The 14,640-nt window shown below is 48.4% G+C and overlaps 1 protein-coding gene across 16 annotated transcripts in view; it reads left to right on the top strand.

Annotated features, from left to right (window-relative positions):
- dpy (fibrillin-like protein dumpy) overlaps nucleotides 1-14,640 on the top strand; it is a 132,709-nt gene that overhangs the window by 68,843 nt on the left and 49,226 nt on the right. For 9 of the 16 annotated variants that reach the window (XM_086830904.1, XM_086830897.1, XM_086830903.1 and 6 more), the window contains 5 exons: nucleotides 8,447-8,665; nucleotides 10,060-10,242; nucleotides 10,480-10,965; nucleotides 11,027-14,092; nucleotides 14,155-14,472. In XM_086830904.1, coding sequence (XP_086687030.1) covers nucleotides 8,447-8,665; nucleotides 10,060-10,242; nucleotides 10,480-10,965; nucleotides 11,027-14,092; nucleotides 14,155-14,472 — 4,272 coding nt within the window. Of the gene's footprint in view, nucleotides 1-8,446; nucleotides 8,666-9,716; nucleotides 9,939-10,059; nucleotides 10,243-10,479; nucleotides 10,966-11,026; nucleotides 14,093-14,154; nucleotides 14,473-14,640 lie in introns of all 16 variants that reach the window. The other 7 variants (XM_086830893.1, XM_086830900.1, XM_086830892.1 and 4 more) reach the window with 1 other exon arrangement.

Raw genomic sequence — 14,640 nt, 5'->3', positions numbered from 1 at the left:
GGAACAACTAGTCGATCTGAGGGCACAGTTCCGTCAATTACTCCTCCTGCTACCACTCATATTCCGATTGACACGACCAGGGGACCAGTGACTGAAGAAACGACTGAAGGACCTATTGTTAAGCAAACTCTGCCTTCTGACTCTAAAGACACAACTTACTTTATGGGTACTACACCGGGAGCAATTACAGATCAGACGGTAGCATTCACCACAGAAGGAACAACAAGTAGATCTGAGGACACAATTCCGTCAATTACTCCTCCTGCTACCACTCATATTCCGATTGACACGACCAGGGGACCAGTGACTGAAGAAACGACTGCAGGACCTATTGTTAAGCAAACTCTGCCTTCTGACTCTAGAGACACAACTTTCTCTATGGGTACCACACCGGGAGCAATTACAGATCAGACGGTAGCATTTACCACAGAAGGAACAACAAGTAGATATGAGGGCACAGGTCCGTCAATTACTCCTCCTGCTACCACTCATATTCCGATTGACACTACCAGGGGACCAGTGACTGAAGAAACGACTGCAGGACCTATTGTTAAGCAAACTCTGCCTTCTGACTCTAAAGACACAACTTACTTTATGGGTACTACACCGGGAGCAATTACAGATCAGACGGTAGCATTCACCACAGAAGGAACAACAAGTAGATCTGAGGACACAATTCCGTCAATTACTCCTCCTGCTACCACTCATATTCCGATTGACACGACCAGGGGACCAGTGACTGAAGAAACGACTGCAGGACCTATTGTTAAGCAAACTCTGCCTTCTGACTCTAGAGACACAACTTACTCTATGGGTACTACACCGGGAGCAATTACAGATCAGACGGTAGCATTCACCACAGAAGGAACAACAAGTAGATCTGAGGACACAATTCCGTCAATTACTCCTCCTGCTACCACTCATATTCCGATTGACACGACCAGGGGACCAGTGACTGAAGAAACGACTGCAGGACCTATTGTTAAGCAAACTCTGCCTTCTGACTCTAGAGACACAACTTACTCTATGGGTACTACACCGGGAGCAATTACAGATCAGACGGTAGCATTCACCACAGAAGGAACAACAAGTAGATCTGAGGACACAATTCCGTCAATTACTCCTCCTGCTACCACTCATATTCCGATTGACACGACCAGGGGACCAGTGACTGAAGAAACGACTGCAGGACCTATTGTTAAGCAAACTCTGCCTTCTGACTCTAGAGACACAACATACTCTATGGGTACTACACCGGGAGCAATTACAGATCAGGCATTCACCACAGAAGGAACAACTAGTCGATCTGAGGGCACAGTTCCGTCAATTACTCCTCCTGCTACCACTCATATTCCGATTGACACGACCAGGGGACCAGTGACTGAAGAAACGACTGCAGGACCTATTGTTAAACAAACTCTGCCTTCTGACTCTAGAGACACAACTTACTTTAAGGGTACTACACCGGGAGCCATTACAGATCAGACGGTAGCATTCACCACAGAAGGAACAACAAGTAGATCTGAGGACACAATTCCGTCAATTACTGCTCCTGCTACCACTCATATTCCGATTGACACGACCAGGGGACCAGTGACTGAAGAAACGACTGCAGGACCTATTGTTAAGCAAACTCTGCCTTCTGACTCTAGAGACACAACTTACTCTATGGGTACTACACCGGGAGCAATTACAGATCAGACGGTAGCATTCACCACAGAAGGAACAACAAGTAGATCTGAGGGCACAGTTCCGTCAATTACTCCTCTTGCTACCACTCATATTCCGATTGACACGACCAGGGGACCAGTGACTGAAGAAACGACTGCAGGACCTATTGTTAAGCAAACTCTGCCTTCTGACTCTACAGGCACAACTTACTCTATGGGTACCACACCGGGAGCAATTACAGATCAGACGGTAGCATTTACCACAGAAGGAACAACAAGTAGATATGAGGGCACAGGTCCGTCAATAACTCCTCCTGCTACCACTCATATTCCGATTGACACGACCAGGGGACCAGTGACTGAAGAAACGACTGCAGGACCTGTTGGCCGGCAAACTATGCCTTCTGACTCTACAGACACAACTTACTCTATGGGTACTACACCGGGAGCAATTACAGATCAGACGGTAGCATTCACCACAGAAGGAACAACAAGTAGATCTGAGGGCACAGTTCCGTCAATTACTCCTCCTGCTACCACTCATATTCCGATTGACACGACCAGGGGACCAGTGACTGAAGAAACGACTGCAGGACCTATTGTTAAGCAAACTCTGCCTTCTGACTCTAGAGACACAACTTACTCTATGGGTACTACACCGGGAGCAATTACAGATCAGACGGTAGCATTCACCACAGAAGGAACAACAAGTAGATCTGAGGGCACAGTTCCGTCAATAACTCGTCCTGCTACCACCTATATTCCGATTGACACGACCAGGGGACCATTGACTGCAGAAACGACTGCAGGACCTATTGTTAAGCAAACTCTGCCTTCTGACTCTAGAGACACAACTTACTCTATGGGTACTACACCGGGAGCAATTACAGATCAGACGGTAGCATTTACCACAGAAGGAACAACAAGTAGATCTGAGGGCACAGTTCCTTCAATAACTCCTCCTGCTACCACCTATATTCCGATTGACACGACCAAGGGACCAGTGACTGAAGACACGACTGCAGGACCTATTTTTAAGCAAACTCTGCCTTCTGACTCTACATACACAACTTACTCTATGGGTACTACACCGGGAGCAATTACAGATCAGACGGTAGCATTCGCCACAGAAGGAACAACAAGTAGATCTGAGGGCACAGTTCCGTCAATAACTCCTCCTGCTACCACCTATATTCCGATTGACACGACCAGGGGACCATTGCCTGAAGAAACGACTGCAGGACCTATTGTTAAGCAACCTCTGCCTTCTGACTCTACAGGCACATCTTACTCTATGGGTACAACACCGGGAGCAATTACAGATCAGACGGTAGCATTCACCACAGAAGGAACAACAAGTAGATCTGAGGGCACTGTTCCGTCAATAACTCGTCCTGCTACCACCTATATTCCGATTGACACGACCAGGGAAGCAGTGACTGAAGAAACGACTGCAGGACCTGTTGGCCGGCAAACTATGCCTTCTGACTCTACAGACACAACTTACTCTATGGGTACTACACCGGGAGCAATTACAGATCAGACGGTAGCATTCACCACAGAAGGAACAACAAGTAGATCTGAGGGCACAGTTCCGTCAATAACTCCTCCTGCCACCACCTATATTCCGATTGACACGACCAGGGGACCATTGCCTGAAGAAACGACTGCAGGACCTATTGTTAAGCAAACTCTGCCTTCTGACTCTAGAGACACAACTTACTCTATGGGTACTACACCGGAAGCAATTACAGATCAGACGGTAGCATTCACCACAGAAGGAACAACAAGTAGATCTGAGGACACAGTTCCGTCAATAACTCCTCCTGCCACCACCTATATTCCGATTGACACGACCAGGGTACCAGTGACTGAAGACACGACTGCAGGACCTATTGTTAAGCAAACTCTGCCTTCTGACTCTACAGGCACAACTTTCTCTATGGGTACCACACCGGGAGCAATTACAGATCAGACGGTAGCATTTACCACAGAAGGAACAACAAGTAGATATGAGGGCACAGGTCCGTCAATAACTCCTCCTGCCACCACCTATATTCCGATTGACACGACCAGGGGACCATTGCCTGATGAAACGACTGCAGGACCTATTGTTAAGCAAACTCTGCCTTCTGACTCTACAGACACAACTTACTCTATGGGTACTACACCGGGAGCAATTACAGATCAGACGGTAGCATTCACCACAGAAGGAACAACAAGTAGATCTGAGGGCACAGTTCCGTCAATAACTCCTCCTGCCACCACCTATATTCCGATTGACACGACCAGGGGACCATTGCCTGAAGAAACGACTGCAGGACCTGTTGGCCGGCAAACTATGCCTTCTGACTCTACAGACACAACTTACTCTATGGGTACTACACCGGGAGCAATTACAGATCAGACGGTAGCATTCACCACAGAAGGAACAACAAGTAGATCTGAGGGCACTGTTCCGTCAATAACTCGTCCTGCTACCACTTATATTCCGATTGACATGACCAGGGGACCATTGATTGCAGAAACGACTGCAGGACCTATTGTTAAGCAAACTCTGCCTTCTAACTCTAGAGACACAACTTACTCTATGGGTACTACACCGGGAGCAATTACAGATCAAACTTTAGCATTCACCACAGAAAGAACAACAAGTAGATCTGAGGGCACTGTTCCGTCAATAACTCCTCCTGCTACCACCTATATTCCGATTGACACGACCAGGGAAGCAGTGACTGAAGAAACGACTGCAGGACCTGTTGGCCGGCAAACTATGCCTTCTGACTCTACAGACACAACTTACTCTATGGGTACTACACCGGGAGCAATTACAGATCAGACTGTAGCATTCACCACAGAAGGAACAACTAGTCGATCTGAGGGCACAGGTCCGTCAATAACTCCTCCTGCTACCACTCATATTCCGATTGACACGACCAGGGGACCAGTGACTGAAGAAACGACTGCAGGGCCTATTGTTAAGCAAACTCTGCCTTCTGACTCTAGAGACACAACTTACTCTATGGGTACTACACCGGGAGCAATTACAGATCAAACGGTAGCATTCACCACAGAAGGAACAACAAGTAGATCTGAGGGCACTGTTCCGTCAATAACTCCTCCTGCTACCACCTATATTCCGATTGACACGACCAGGGTACCAGTGACTGAAGACACGACTGCAGGACCTATTGTTAAGCAAACTCTGCCTTCTGACTCTACATACACAACTTACTCTATGGGTACTACACCGGGAGCAATTACAGATCAGACGGTAGCATTCACCACAGAAGGAACAACAAGTAGATCTGAGGGCACAGTTCCGTCAATAACTCGTCCTGCTACCACCTATATTCCGATTGACACGACCAGGGGACCAGTGACTGAAGAAACGACTGCAGGACCTATTGTTAAGCAAACTCTGCCTTCTGACTCTAGAGACACAACTTACTCTATGGGTACTACACCGGGAGCAATTACAGATCAGACGGTAGCATTCACCACAGAAGGAACAACAAGTAGATCTGAGGGCACAGTTCCGTCAATAACTCGTCCTGCTACCACTTATATTCCGATTGACACGACCAGGGAAGCAGTGACTGAAGAAACGACTGCAGGACCTATTGTTAAGCAAACTCTGCCTTCTGACTCTAGAGACACAACTTACTCTATGGGTACTACACCGGGAGCAATTACAGATCAAACGGTAGCATTCACCACAGAAGGAACAACAAGTAGATCTGAGGGCACAGTTCCGTCAATAACTCCTCCTGCTACCACCTATATTCCGATTGACACGACCAGGGGACTAGTGACTGAAGAAACGACTGCAGGACTTATTGTTAAGCAAACTCTGCCTTCTGACTCTAGAGACACAACTTACTCTATGGGTACTACACCGGGAGCAATTACAGATCAGACGGTAGCATTCACCACAGAAGGAACAACAAGTAGATCTGAGGGCACAGTTCCGTCAATAACTCGTCCTGCTACCACCTATATTCCGATTGACACGACCAGGGAAGCAGTGACTGAAGAAACGACTGCAGGACCTATTGTTAAGCAAACTCTGCCTTCTGACTCTAGAGACACAACTTACTCTATGGGTACTACACCGGGAGCAATTACAGATCAAACGGTAGCATTCACCACAGAAGGAACAACAAGTAGATCTGAGGGCACAGTTCCGTCAATAACTCCTCCTGCTACCACCTATATTCCGATTGACACGACCAGGGGACCAGTGACTGAAGAAACGACTGCAGGACTTATTGTTAAGCAAACTCTGCCTTCTGACTCTAGAGACACAACTTACTCTATGGGTACTACACCGGGAGCAATTACAGATCAAACGGTAGCATTCACCACAGAAGGAACAACAAGTAGATCTGAGGGCACAGTTCCGTCAATAACTCCTCCTGCTACCACCTATATTCCGATTGACACGACCAGGGGACCAGTGACTGAAGAAACGACTGCAGGACTTATTGTTAAGCAAACTCTGCCTTCTGACTCTAGAGACACAACTTACTCTATGGGTACTACACCGGGAGCAATTACAGATCAGACGGTAGCATTTACCACAGAAGGAACAACAAGTAGATCTGAGGGCACTGTTCCGTCAATAACTCCTCCGGCTACCACTCATATTCCGATTGACACGACCAGGGGACCAGTGACTGAAGAAACGATTGCAGGACCTATTGTTAAGCAAACTATGCCTTCTGACTCTACAGACACAACTTACTCTATGGGTACTGCACCGGGAGCAATTACAGATCAGACGGTAGCATTCACCACAGAAGGAACAACAAGTCGATCTGAGAGCACAGTTCAAGCAAATGCTACTGATGCGACCACTTATTTTCCGGGTAAAACGACCATGGGTCAAGGAACTAAAGAAACCACAATGAATCCCAGAGAAATGACTACTGGTGGACCTGCAGATATTCACTCAACTACTACAACGAATTATCTTTACGAAAAGACAACTGGAGCTCCTGTTACATTTGTTCCTAGGGATACATCTTTAGGAAGATCTGACGAAGTAACAGAATCATTTACACAGGTGACTATGATGGGCACCACCCATATACCGATGGGAACTACGTCCGGACGAATGAATAAAAAACAGACAGATCCTCCAAGTGAAGACAGTAGGTCTACTCTAACTACCGAAATACCTGTATATATATCGAGGGGTACTTCTCAGCAAACGACAGAATATATTACGCAGGATATGGAAACTATTCCGCTAATTATAGCGTCTACTCCTATGCCGGCTTTGAGTTCTGTTTCGGATGGAAGTCCAAATGTTACAGACTTATCGGTAACAGATACGACTGAGCGAACAATGACTTGTACGACGGAACAGGACTGTCTTGACGATGAGACCTGTATAGGGGGGCTGTGCTTAGTGCCTTGTGTATATTTCAAGAATCTCTGCACTGTGAGCAATCTTACTATTTGTCGAACATTGAACCACACCACAATGTGCTTCTGTGGCACCACCGATGATGTAAATAGCCCCGATTGTTCTATGAAAGCAGGTAACTAAAGTTGTGTAAATATGTGTAAGTTTTTATCGAATCATATTGAATGAATTGCAAGGAACCACAGGGTTGCGGTAAACTCTTGGCATCATGGCATCGTCGACTACTCTCAACGCCAATCACATAACTGGCAAATCGTAGTAGCCTACTTCAGTTGGATGTCATTTCTCCTTCTCCTCCCTTCGGATTTTCAGCCATTATCCTTTTCTTTTGTGGCATATATGTGACGGAACAGGCATCCGAACCGTATGGATACCATGCATGCATCCATTCGTTTTTATTCCTCGCAAAGATCCGTGCCTTCTTTGTGGTGTACTTTTCAAAATACATTTGCCTCTGCCCTGTCTCTAAATACTGCTTCTTCAGTTCTGTTTTGTTGAACTCCTTGCACCTCCACCTACCGATCTCCTACCACGAGCAGCACCCGGAATAGTTTGAACTCTGTGTGTCCACAAGGGAGCTTTTGATCGAATGCCGATTCTTGGAAATTCACTCTCTAGCGCAATTCTCTGCATGTCGATCTGTGTTGCAATGTTGCTCGTTGTTCATGTTAGTTGCCTGCTTTTTGTCTGCCTGAGAATGCCTGCTGCAAACTTCATCAAATCCCTTGTCATTGTCTTCACCATTCTGAATGTTTTTCGTTACTCGTTCTTTGTTATGTTTTGGAAAGACCCCCAACTCGCATGATACCTTGGCGCGACACCCTTCGATTGTGTTCTAATCTGTGTTGATTTTGTTGTATATAGTATCTAGATTTCGTTGTCGTTAAACCTTATCATTTACCGTAAGTGTATTAGCCTGTAGTAAGTAGTTAAGGAAAATTGTGCATGTATTTGGTATTTGGATTACTAATTAAAACATATATTATTATTATCAGAACCTTATATGCACTAACTCACTTATCGCTTTTGCATGTGTATATGTTGTTTACTAAGCAACTGCTAAGAACTAAACTATTTATAGTTAACTAACGCTAAAGACTGCTACATAGTTTATAATATGCTTGAACCTAGTTGAAAAGTTAGCATAAGGATGCAATATTAAAAGGAAAAGCTCTACTAACTGCATTGAAAACTTAATGAAAGAGAAAACTACCTACCGAACAGGATTCTTGACCTAAAAGGAATGACTTTAATTATAACGACGTAAAATTTGCGCATCCTTGCGTTATGATGAAACTCCTTAAAATACCCCAACTAATGCATGAATATTGCTTACGAACAGAAATTGGTTGCGCTTCGAGCCATGAGTGCCCCTCACAGCAGGCGTGCATTAATGCACTCTGCGTGGATCCCTGCACCTACGACAATCCCTGCGGCCGCAATGAGGATTGCCGTGTCCTGGACCATCAGCCCTCGTGCTCGGGAACTGGTCGAACTCCTGGCTGTGAACACTGTCCACCAGGGGCTAATTGCGATCCCACTACTGGTGCTTGTATCAAGGGTAAGTTCCACGAGAGCCTTTTTTATTTGTAACCAAAACTCAAAACCTAATAATAATAGGTGTAAATACAATGTGTACATATTCTAATATATAAATTAACCTCCCGTTACCCCCGTGTAAATACATCTCTCTCCTTAGCTAATGTAACAATAACAACTATTACTACCAAGAACTCCACATCTACCAAGATACCAACGAAACCAAGAACAACAGCTAACCCAAACACGGGCGTCAAAAAGACCCCTACTACTGCAAGGGCCAACACCACCACAACAACCACAACAACCACAACCACCACCACTACTACCACTTCTTCCACTAGCACTGAATCGAGCACAATCACAAGCGCTACTAACCAGACCAGTAGGAACCACAGTAAGAAACCAGACACAGAAAGCACCACCTCCCATACCGATGCCACAAGGCGGTACCGCGATGGGGAGAACAATATTACCGATACTCCAACGCCGAGACCCACGATTCCAACAACCACGTTGCGTGGCGAAGATACAAGTAGTGGTAATCAGGGTCGAACCACATCGCAGCCCAAAAAGACCACGCGTCTGGATACATCCAATGAGGATTACACAACGGGCAGGCCCCTCGAGCTGCCCACCACGGAGGGCACCACCACTGAGGTGTACGACACCATGATTGCTCCACTGGGCAATACAACAACTGAAATCTCATTAATTAACCCATGTACAGTAGATACTAACTGTGCTCCCAACGAGCACTGTAAACTGGGAAATTGCCGTAAGAAAGGTATAACAACTGCAATTATATGTGAAATGCACGCCACTTTGGGATAAACTTTGCTTTAAAACATTTATCCCAAAGTGGCACTAATATTATTCAATTTGTACATAATTTCTTATGTATAGGGCATTATGTTTTCTGGCGTTTACCAACTAATTTTTGTTATATAAAAACAAATTGTACATAATTAGCATAGCCCCTGTACATATTATTATCATTTAATTTGATTTAAAATCACATCAACAACGAATTAACTCTTCTTAACTCACTAAAAATCCTTTCTAACAAGTAGAACCGCCGGGTTCACCGAAAACACCTGAACCCTGTCAATCTAACAACGACTGCATTGAGAGCGAGGCCTGTTACATGGGCTTGTGCCAGGATCCGTGCGAATTTGCCAAGATCTGTGCCGCGAGTGCCAAGTGTTCGGCCAAGAGTCATCGTCCGATTTGCACCTGCCCGCAGGGCCATGAGGGCAATCCGATGGTCAAATGTGTGCCCACTCAAACCTCAAGTAAGGAACTAATCGATTAATCAACAATTTCATTTTATGCATGGGCCTTCTCAACTACCAAATCTTTACGAAACTCTCTCATAAGCTGTAACTAAAATTTAAAATCTAAACAATTTTCCAGTCGAATGCACTGATAATTCCGACTGTGGCGTCACCGAGGCCTGCATCAATCAGCGCTGCCAGCATCCTTGCGATGTTCATGATCCTTGCGCCACGAACGCGATTTGCATCAATACCAATCACGCCGCCGAATGCAGCTGTGCGGATGGTTTTCAGGGCAATGGACTTGTGGGCTGCCAACCAGGTTAGTATATTCTCAAAGTCAATGCAATGGCACCTCTGTTGTCTAAAAATCCTTTGCTAATGTCTCACAAATTTCTCTTTCATACACTGTACAAATTCCCGTACACCACGCAAACAACACATGTATAAAACTTGTACCGTCCTACCAACTCTAAAATCAAATCCAACAATCTATAAATACACCACACCGATCCAATCGAATCGCACCGTAACCCTAACCAAAAAAAAAAAACCACAGCACGCTCCCATGTTTGCCAATACAACGAGGACTGTCCGCCGACGAAGCTGTGCGACCGCCTCAACCGTCGCTGCATCAATCCCTGCCAAGAGGACTCGTGCGGCGAGAATGCCGAGTGTATACCAGTGAATCACGGCACAGATTGCCGTTGCCTGCCTGGTTTCCTGGGCAATGCCTACGTTCAGTGTCTGCCCAGTCAGGGTTGCCGTTCCGATTCCGAGTGTGACTCGAGTCAGGCCTGCATCAATGGCAAGTGCTCCTCGCCCTGCCAGTGCGGAGCATCGGCCCTCTGCGATGTGATCAATCATCGTGGAGTGTGCAAGTGCCCGCCGGGCTACAGTGGCAATCCCCAAGTGGGCTGCAGACCGCCCCAGAACCCGTGCGAGCCCAATCCGTGTGGCTTGAATGCCTTGTGCGAGCTGGACAACGGAAATCCCATTTGCTACTGCCCCAAGGGTCTCACTGGAAATCCTTTCAAAAATTGCAGTGAGTATTAACTAGAATCTATAACTTTTACTTTTATTCTAACCCAAATACCGTAATCTAGTTCCGGAAGGAGACGAATGCACACCGAACCCCTGTGGCCCCAATTCGGGTTGTCGTCGTGTGGAGGGCAAGCCCATATGCTTCTGCCTGCCGGAATACGATGGACAACCTCCTGTGATTCCCTGTCAGCTACCCTCGAATCCCTGCGACCCATCACCTTGCGGTCCCAACACTCAGTGCTCGGTACTCAGCAATGGATTCTCCAAGTGCACTTGCCTGCCGGGATATGTTGAGAGTCCCAACACAATTCGTGGCTGTGTGGAACCGATTAACCCATGCGACCCCAACCCTTGTGGAACTGGTGCCATCTGTGACTCGTCTCGCCAGCCCGTATGCTACTGTCCGGACAACAAGATCGGAAATCCGTTCAGGCTGTGCGACAAGCCGGCCGTTACGATTGAATTGTGCCAGCCAGGGCCTTGTGGCCGAAATGCTGACTGCTATGTGGCCGGAAATCGTGAGGAATGCTACTGCCGCTCCGGATATGTGGGCGATGCCTATCAGGGCTGCCGTGAACCCAGTCGCACCGTGTGCGATCCCAATCCCTGTGGACCTAATGCCAACTGTGTGGTGGCCGGCGATGGACAGACTGCATGTGTGTGTCCCGACGGCCTGTCCGGTGACCCAACGTCTTTGATTGGCTGCCATGGCTATGAGTGCCAGGTGGACGCAGATTGTCCAAATAGCAAAGCTTGCATGGGCTTCCGCTGCTACGATCCGTGTCCGGGAACTTGTGGCCAGGGAGCTAACTGCCGCGTGGAGGAACATCACCCTGTTTGCTCATGCAATTCTGGATTAACTGGAAACCCGGGAGTGCGATGCTATGCCCTGGACCATCCCAAGACGAATCCCTGTGTGCCCAGTCCGTGCGGAAGGAATAGTGAGTGCAAGCTTCTTAATAACCGCGCTGTTTGCTCCTGCCTACCTGGATATTTGGGAGATCCTCAGTCCGGATGCCAGCCTGAGTGCGACATCAACTCGGATTGCGGTGAGGCCTTGTCGTGCATTAATCATAAGTGCGTGGATCCTTGCGCCGGAGCCATCTGTGGCATTAATGCCATCTGCAATGTGCGCCAGCACACGCCAGTCTGCCTCTGCTTAGACGGTTTTGCTGGCGATGCCTTCTTGCAGTGTGTGCCCATTGGAGTCCTTAAAAACGTATCGCGTGATCCATGTGCCTCATCGCCGTGTGGACCCCATGATGCTTGCTCGATTTATGGTGATGGTGTGGCACTCTGTGATCCGTGCTTCGGACCCAACGCTCAGCAGAACCCGCGCTGCCGACCCGAGTGTGTAACAAATTCGGATTGTCCCTTTGACCGCGCCTGCTTGAGGCAGCGCTGCTTGGATCCCTGCCTGGGAACGTGTGGACGCAACGCCATCTGCACTGTATACGAGCACAACCCGGTTTGTGCGTGTCCCACGGGGCTCTTTGGAAACCCCTACGAACAGTGCACCACGCAGTCCGTAATTGTGCCAACACCACAGCCCAGCTGTGCGAAGCTGCATTGCGGTGCCAACGCGGAGTGCAAGCGCCAACAGAGCGGACTGGCCTGTGTATGCCGTAAGGGTTACTTTGGAGATCCGCACATTGGATGCCGTCCGGAATGTGTCCTCAACAGCGACTGTCCGGCGGAGAAAGCCTGTCTGAATTCCAAATGCGTGGAGGCCTGTTCCGGCGTTTGTGGAATCAATGCTGTTTGCCGTGTGGTCAACCATGCACCGGTGTGCATCTGTCCGGAGGGATACAGTGGAGATGCCTCTATTGCATGCAATCCTTACTACTTGCCACCTGTGACGCCTCCAGTTAGGCCTCTGCCCTGTGAACCTTCACCTTGTGGACCCAACTCGCGTTGTCTGGCCACTCCTGATGGTTATGCTGCCTGTTCCTGCCTGCCAAACTTCAAGGGTGCTCCGCCCGTCTGCCAGCCAGAGTGCGTGGTGAGTTCGGAGTGTGCTCCGAACCAGGCCTGTCTGAATCAGAGATGCGCTGATCCCTGCCCCGGCATTTGCGGCGGTGGAGCCCGTTGCGAAGTGCTCAACCACAATCCGATCTGCTCGTGCGAGCCGAACTTCGAGGGTGATCCATTCGTGGCGTGCTCACCCATCCAGGACCCAGGACGTGAAGTCGACGTGCCAAAGAATCCCTGCGTGCCATCCCCTTGCGGACCAAATTCCATTTGCCAGATCAAACAGAACCGTCCCGTTTGCTCCTGTGTGGCCAATTACATCGGCAGCCCGCCATATTGCCGACCGGAGTGCACGCTGAGCAGTGAGTGTCCCGCAGACAAGGCTTGCATCCAGGAGAAGTGCCAGAACCCGTGCGCCAATGTCTGTGGACACAATGCCCGCTGCACGGTCATTGCTCACTCAGCCCACTGTAGTTGCGATCAGGGATACGAGGGCGATGCCTTCATCAGCTGCTCCAAGACCAGTGTGGAGAAACCAGGAGATGACTTCGATCCCTGCTACCCGAATCCTTGTGCTGAAAACGCTGTGTGTACGCCTCACAATAATGCCGCTCGTTGTACCTGCATCGAGCCCTACTTTGGTGATCCGTACAGTACCGGCTGTCGTCCGGAGTGTATCTACAACTCGGAGTGTCCCTCGTCGCTAGCCTGCATCAAGCAACATTGTCGGAATCCCTGCACGTCGGCTTGCGGTGCAAATGCTGAGTGTGCGGTGGTCAACCACCTACCAAGTTGCAGTTGTTCCCGTGGCTATGAGGGTGATCCCTTCGAGGGTTGTAAGCGAGTGCCAATTGTGGGCCCCGTCAGCGTTTGTGAACCGAACCCCTGCGGACCCAACAGCATCTGTCGCACGGTGGAGGGACATCCCACGTGCAGTTGCCAGGTTGGCTATTTCGGAGCTCCACCTCAGTGCCGACCCGAGTGCGTGGTCAGTTCGGAGTGTGCCCAGAACCTTGCCTGCATCAACCAGAAGTGCACGGATCCTTGTGCCGGAACCTGCGGCTTCAATGCCAAGTGTCAGGTGAACAACCACAATCCGATCTGCTCCTGTCCCGCCAACTATGAGGGCGATCCGTTCGAACAATGCGTTCCTAAACGTAAGTATCTCCTTAATCTGTCGTTTAAGAGATTATGTTCTCATGAATTTATTTTTAAACAGCACCAGAACCGCCACGTAACGTGGATCCCTGCCTGCCCAGTCCATGCGGACCAAATGCCAACTGTCGCAATATAAACAACCGAGCCGAGTGCTCTTGTGCCGCTGGAATGTTTGGAGCTCCGCCCAACTGTCGACCGGAGTGTGTGATTAACCAGGATTGCCCATCGAACCGGGCTTGCATCCGACAGCGTTGCGAGGATCCTTGCATTGGCATCTGTGGCTTTAATGCTCAGTGCTCGACGCAGAACCATCAGCCAACGTGTAGTTGCATCGAAAGTTTTGAGGGTGATCCGTACACTGCCTGCCGAATGCGAGAGAGTGAGTACCTCTCTTTCGATTATTTGCTATCCTTTCCAGGAGCACGAATGATGTGTGCTCGAGGCGTGCCCTTAATGTTAAATGTTCCTTTCAGTGGTGTTTCTGGAAGTACTGGGCTTATGGTATATACATCCTATGCATGTTCCTCGTATTGTGTACATATTTTTG

This window comes from Drosophila serrata, unplaced genomic scaffold (genome assembly GCF_035046125.1).
Source record: "Drosophila serrata isolate PLE 108 unplaced genomic scaffold, ASM3504612v1 contig_240, whole genome shotgun sequence".
Lineage (NCBI taxonomy): Eukaryota > Metazoa > Arthropoda > Insecta > Diptera > Drosophilidae > Drosophila > Drosophila serrata.
The sequence above is the reverse complement of the archived record's forward strand: the minus strand, read 5'-3'. Positions and strand labels throughout refer to the sequence as shown.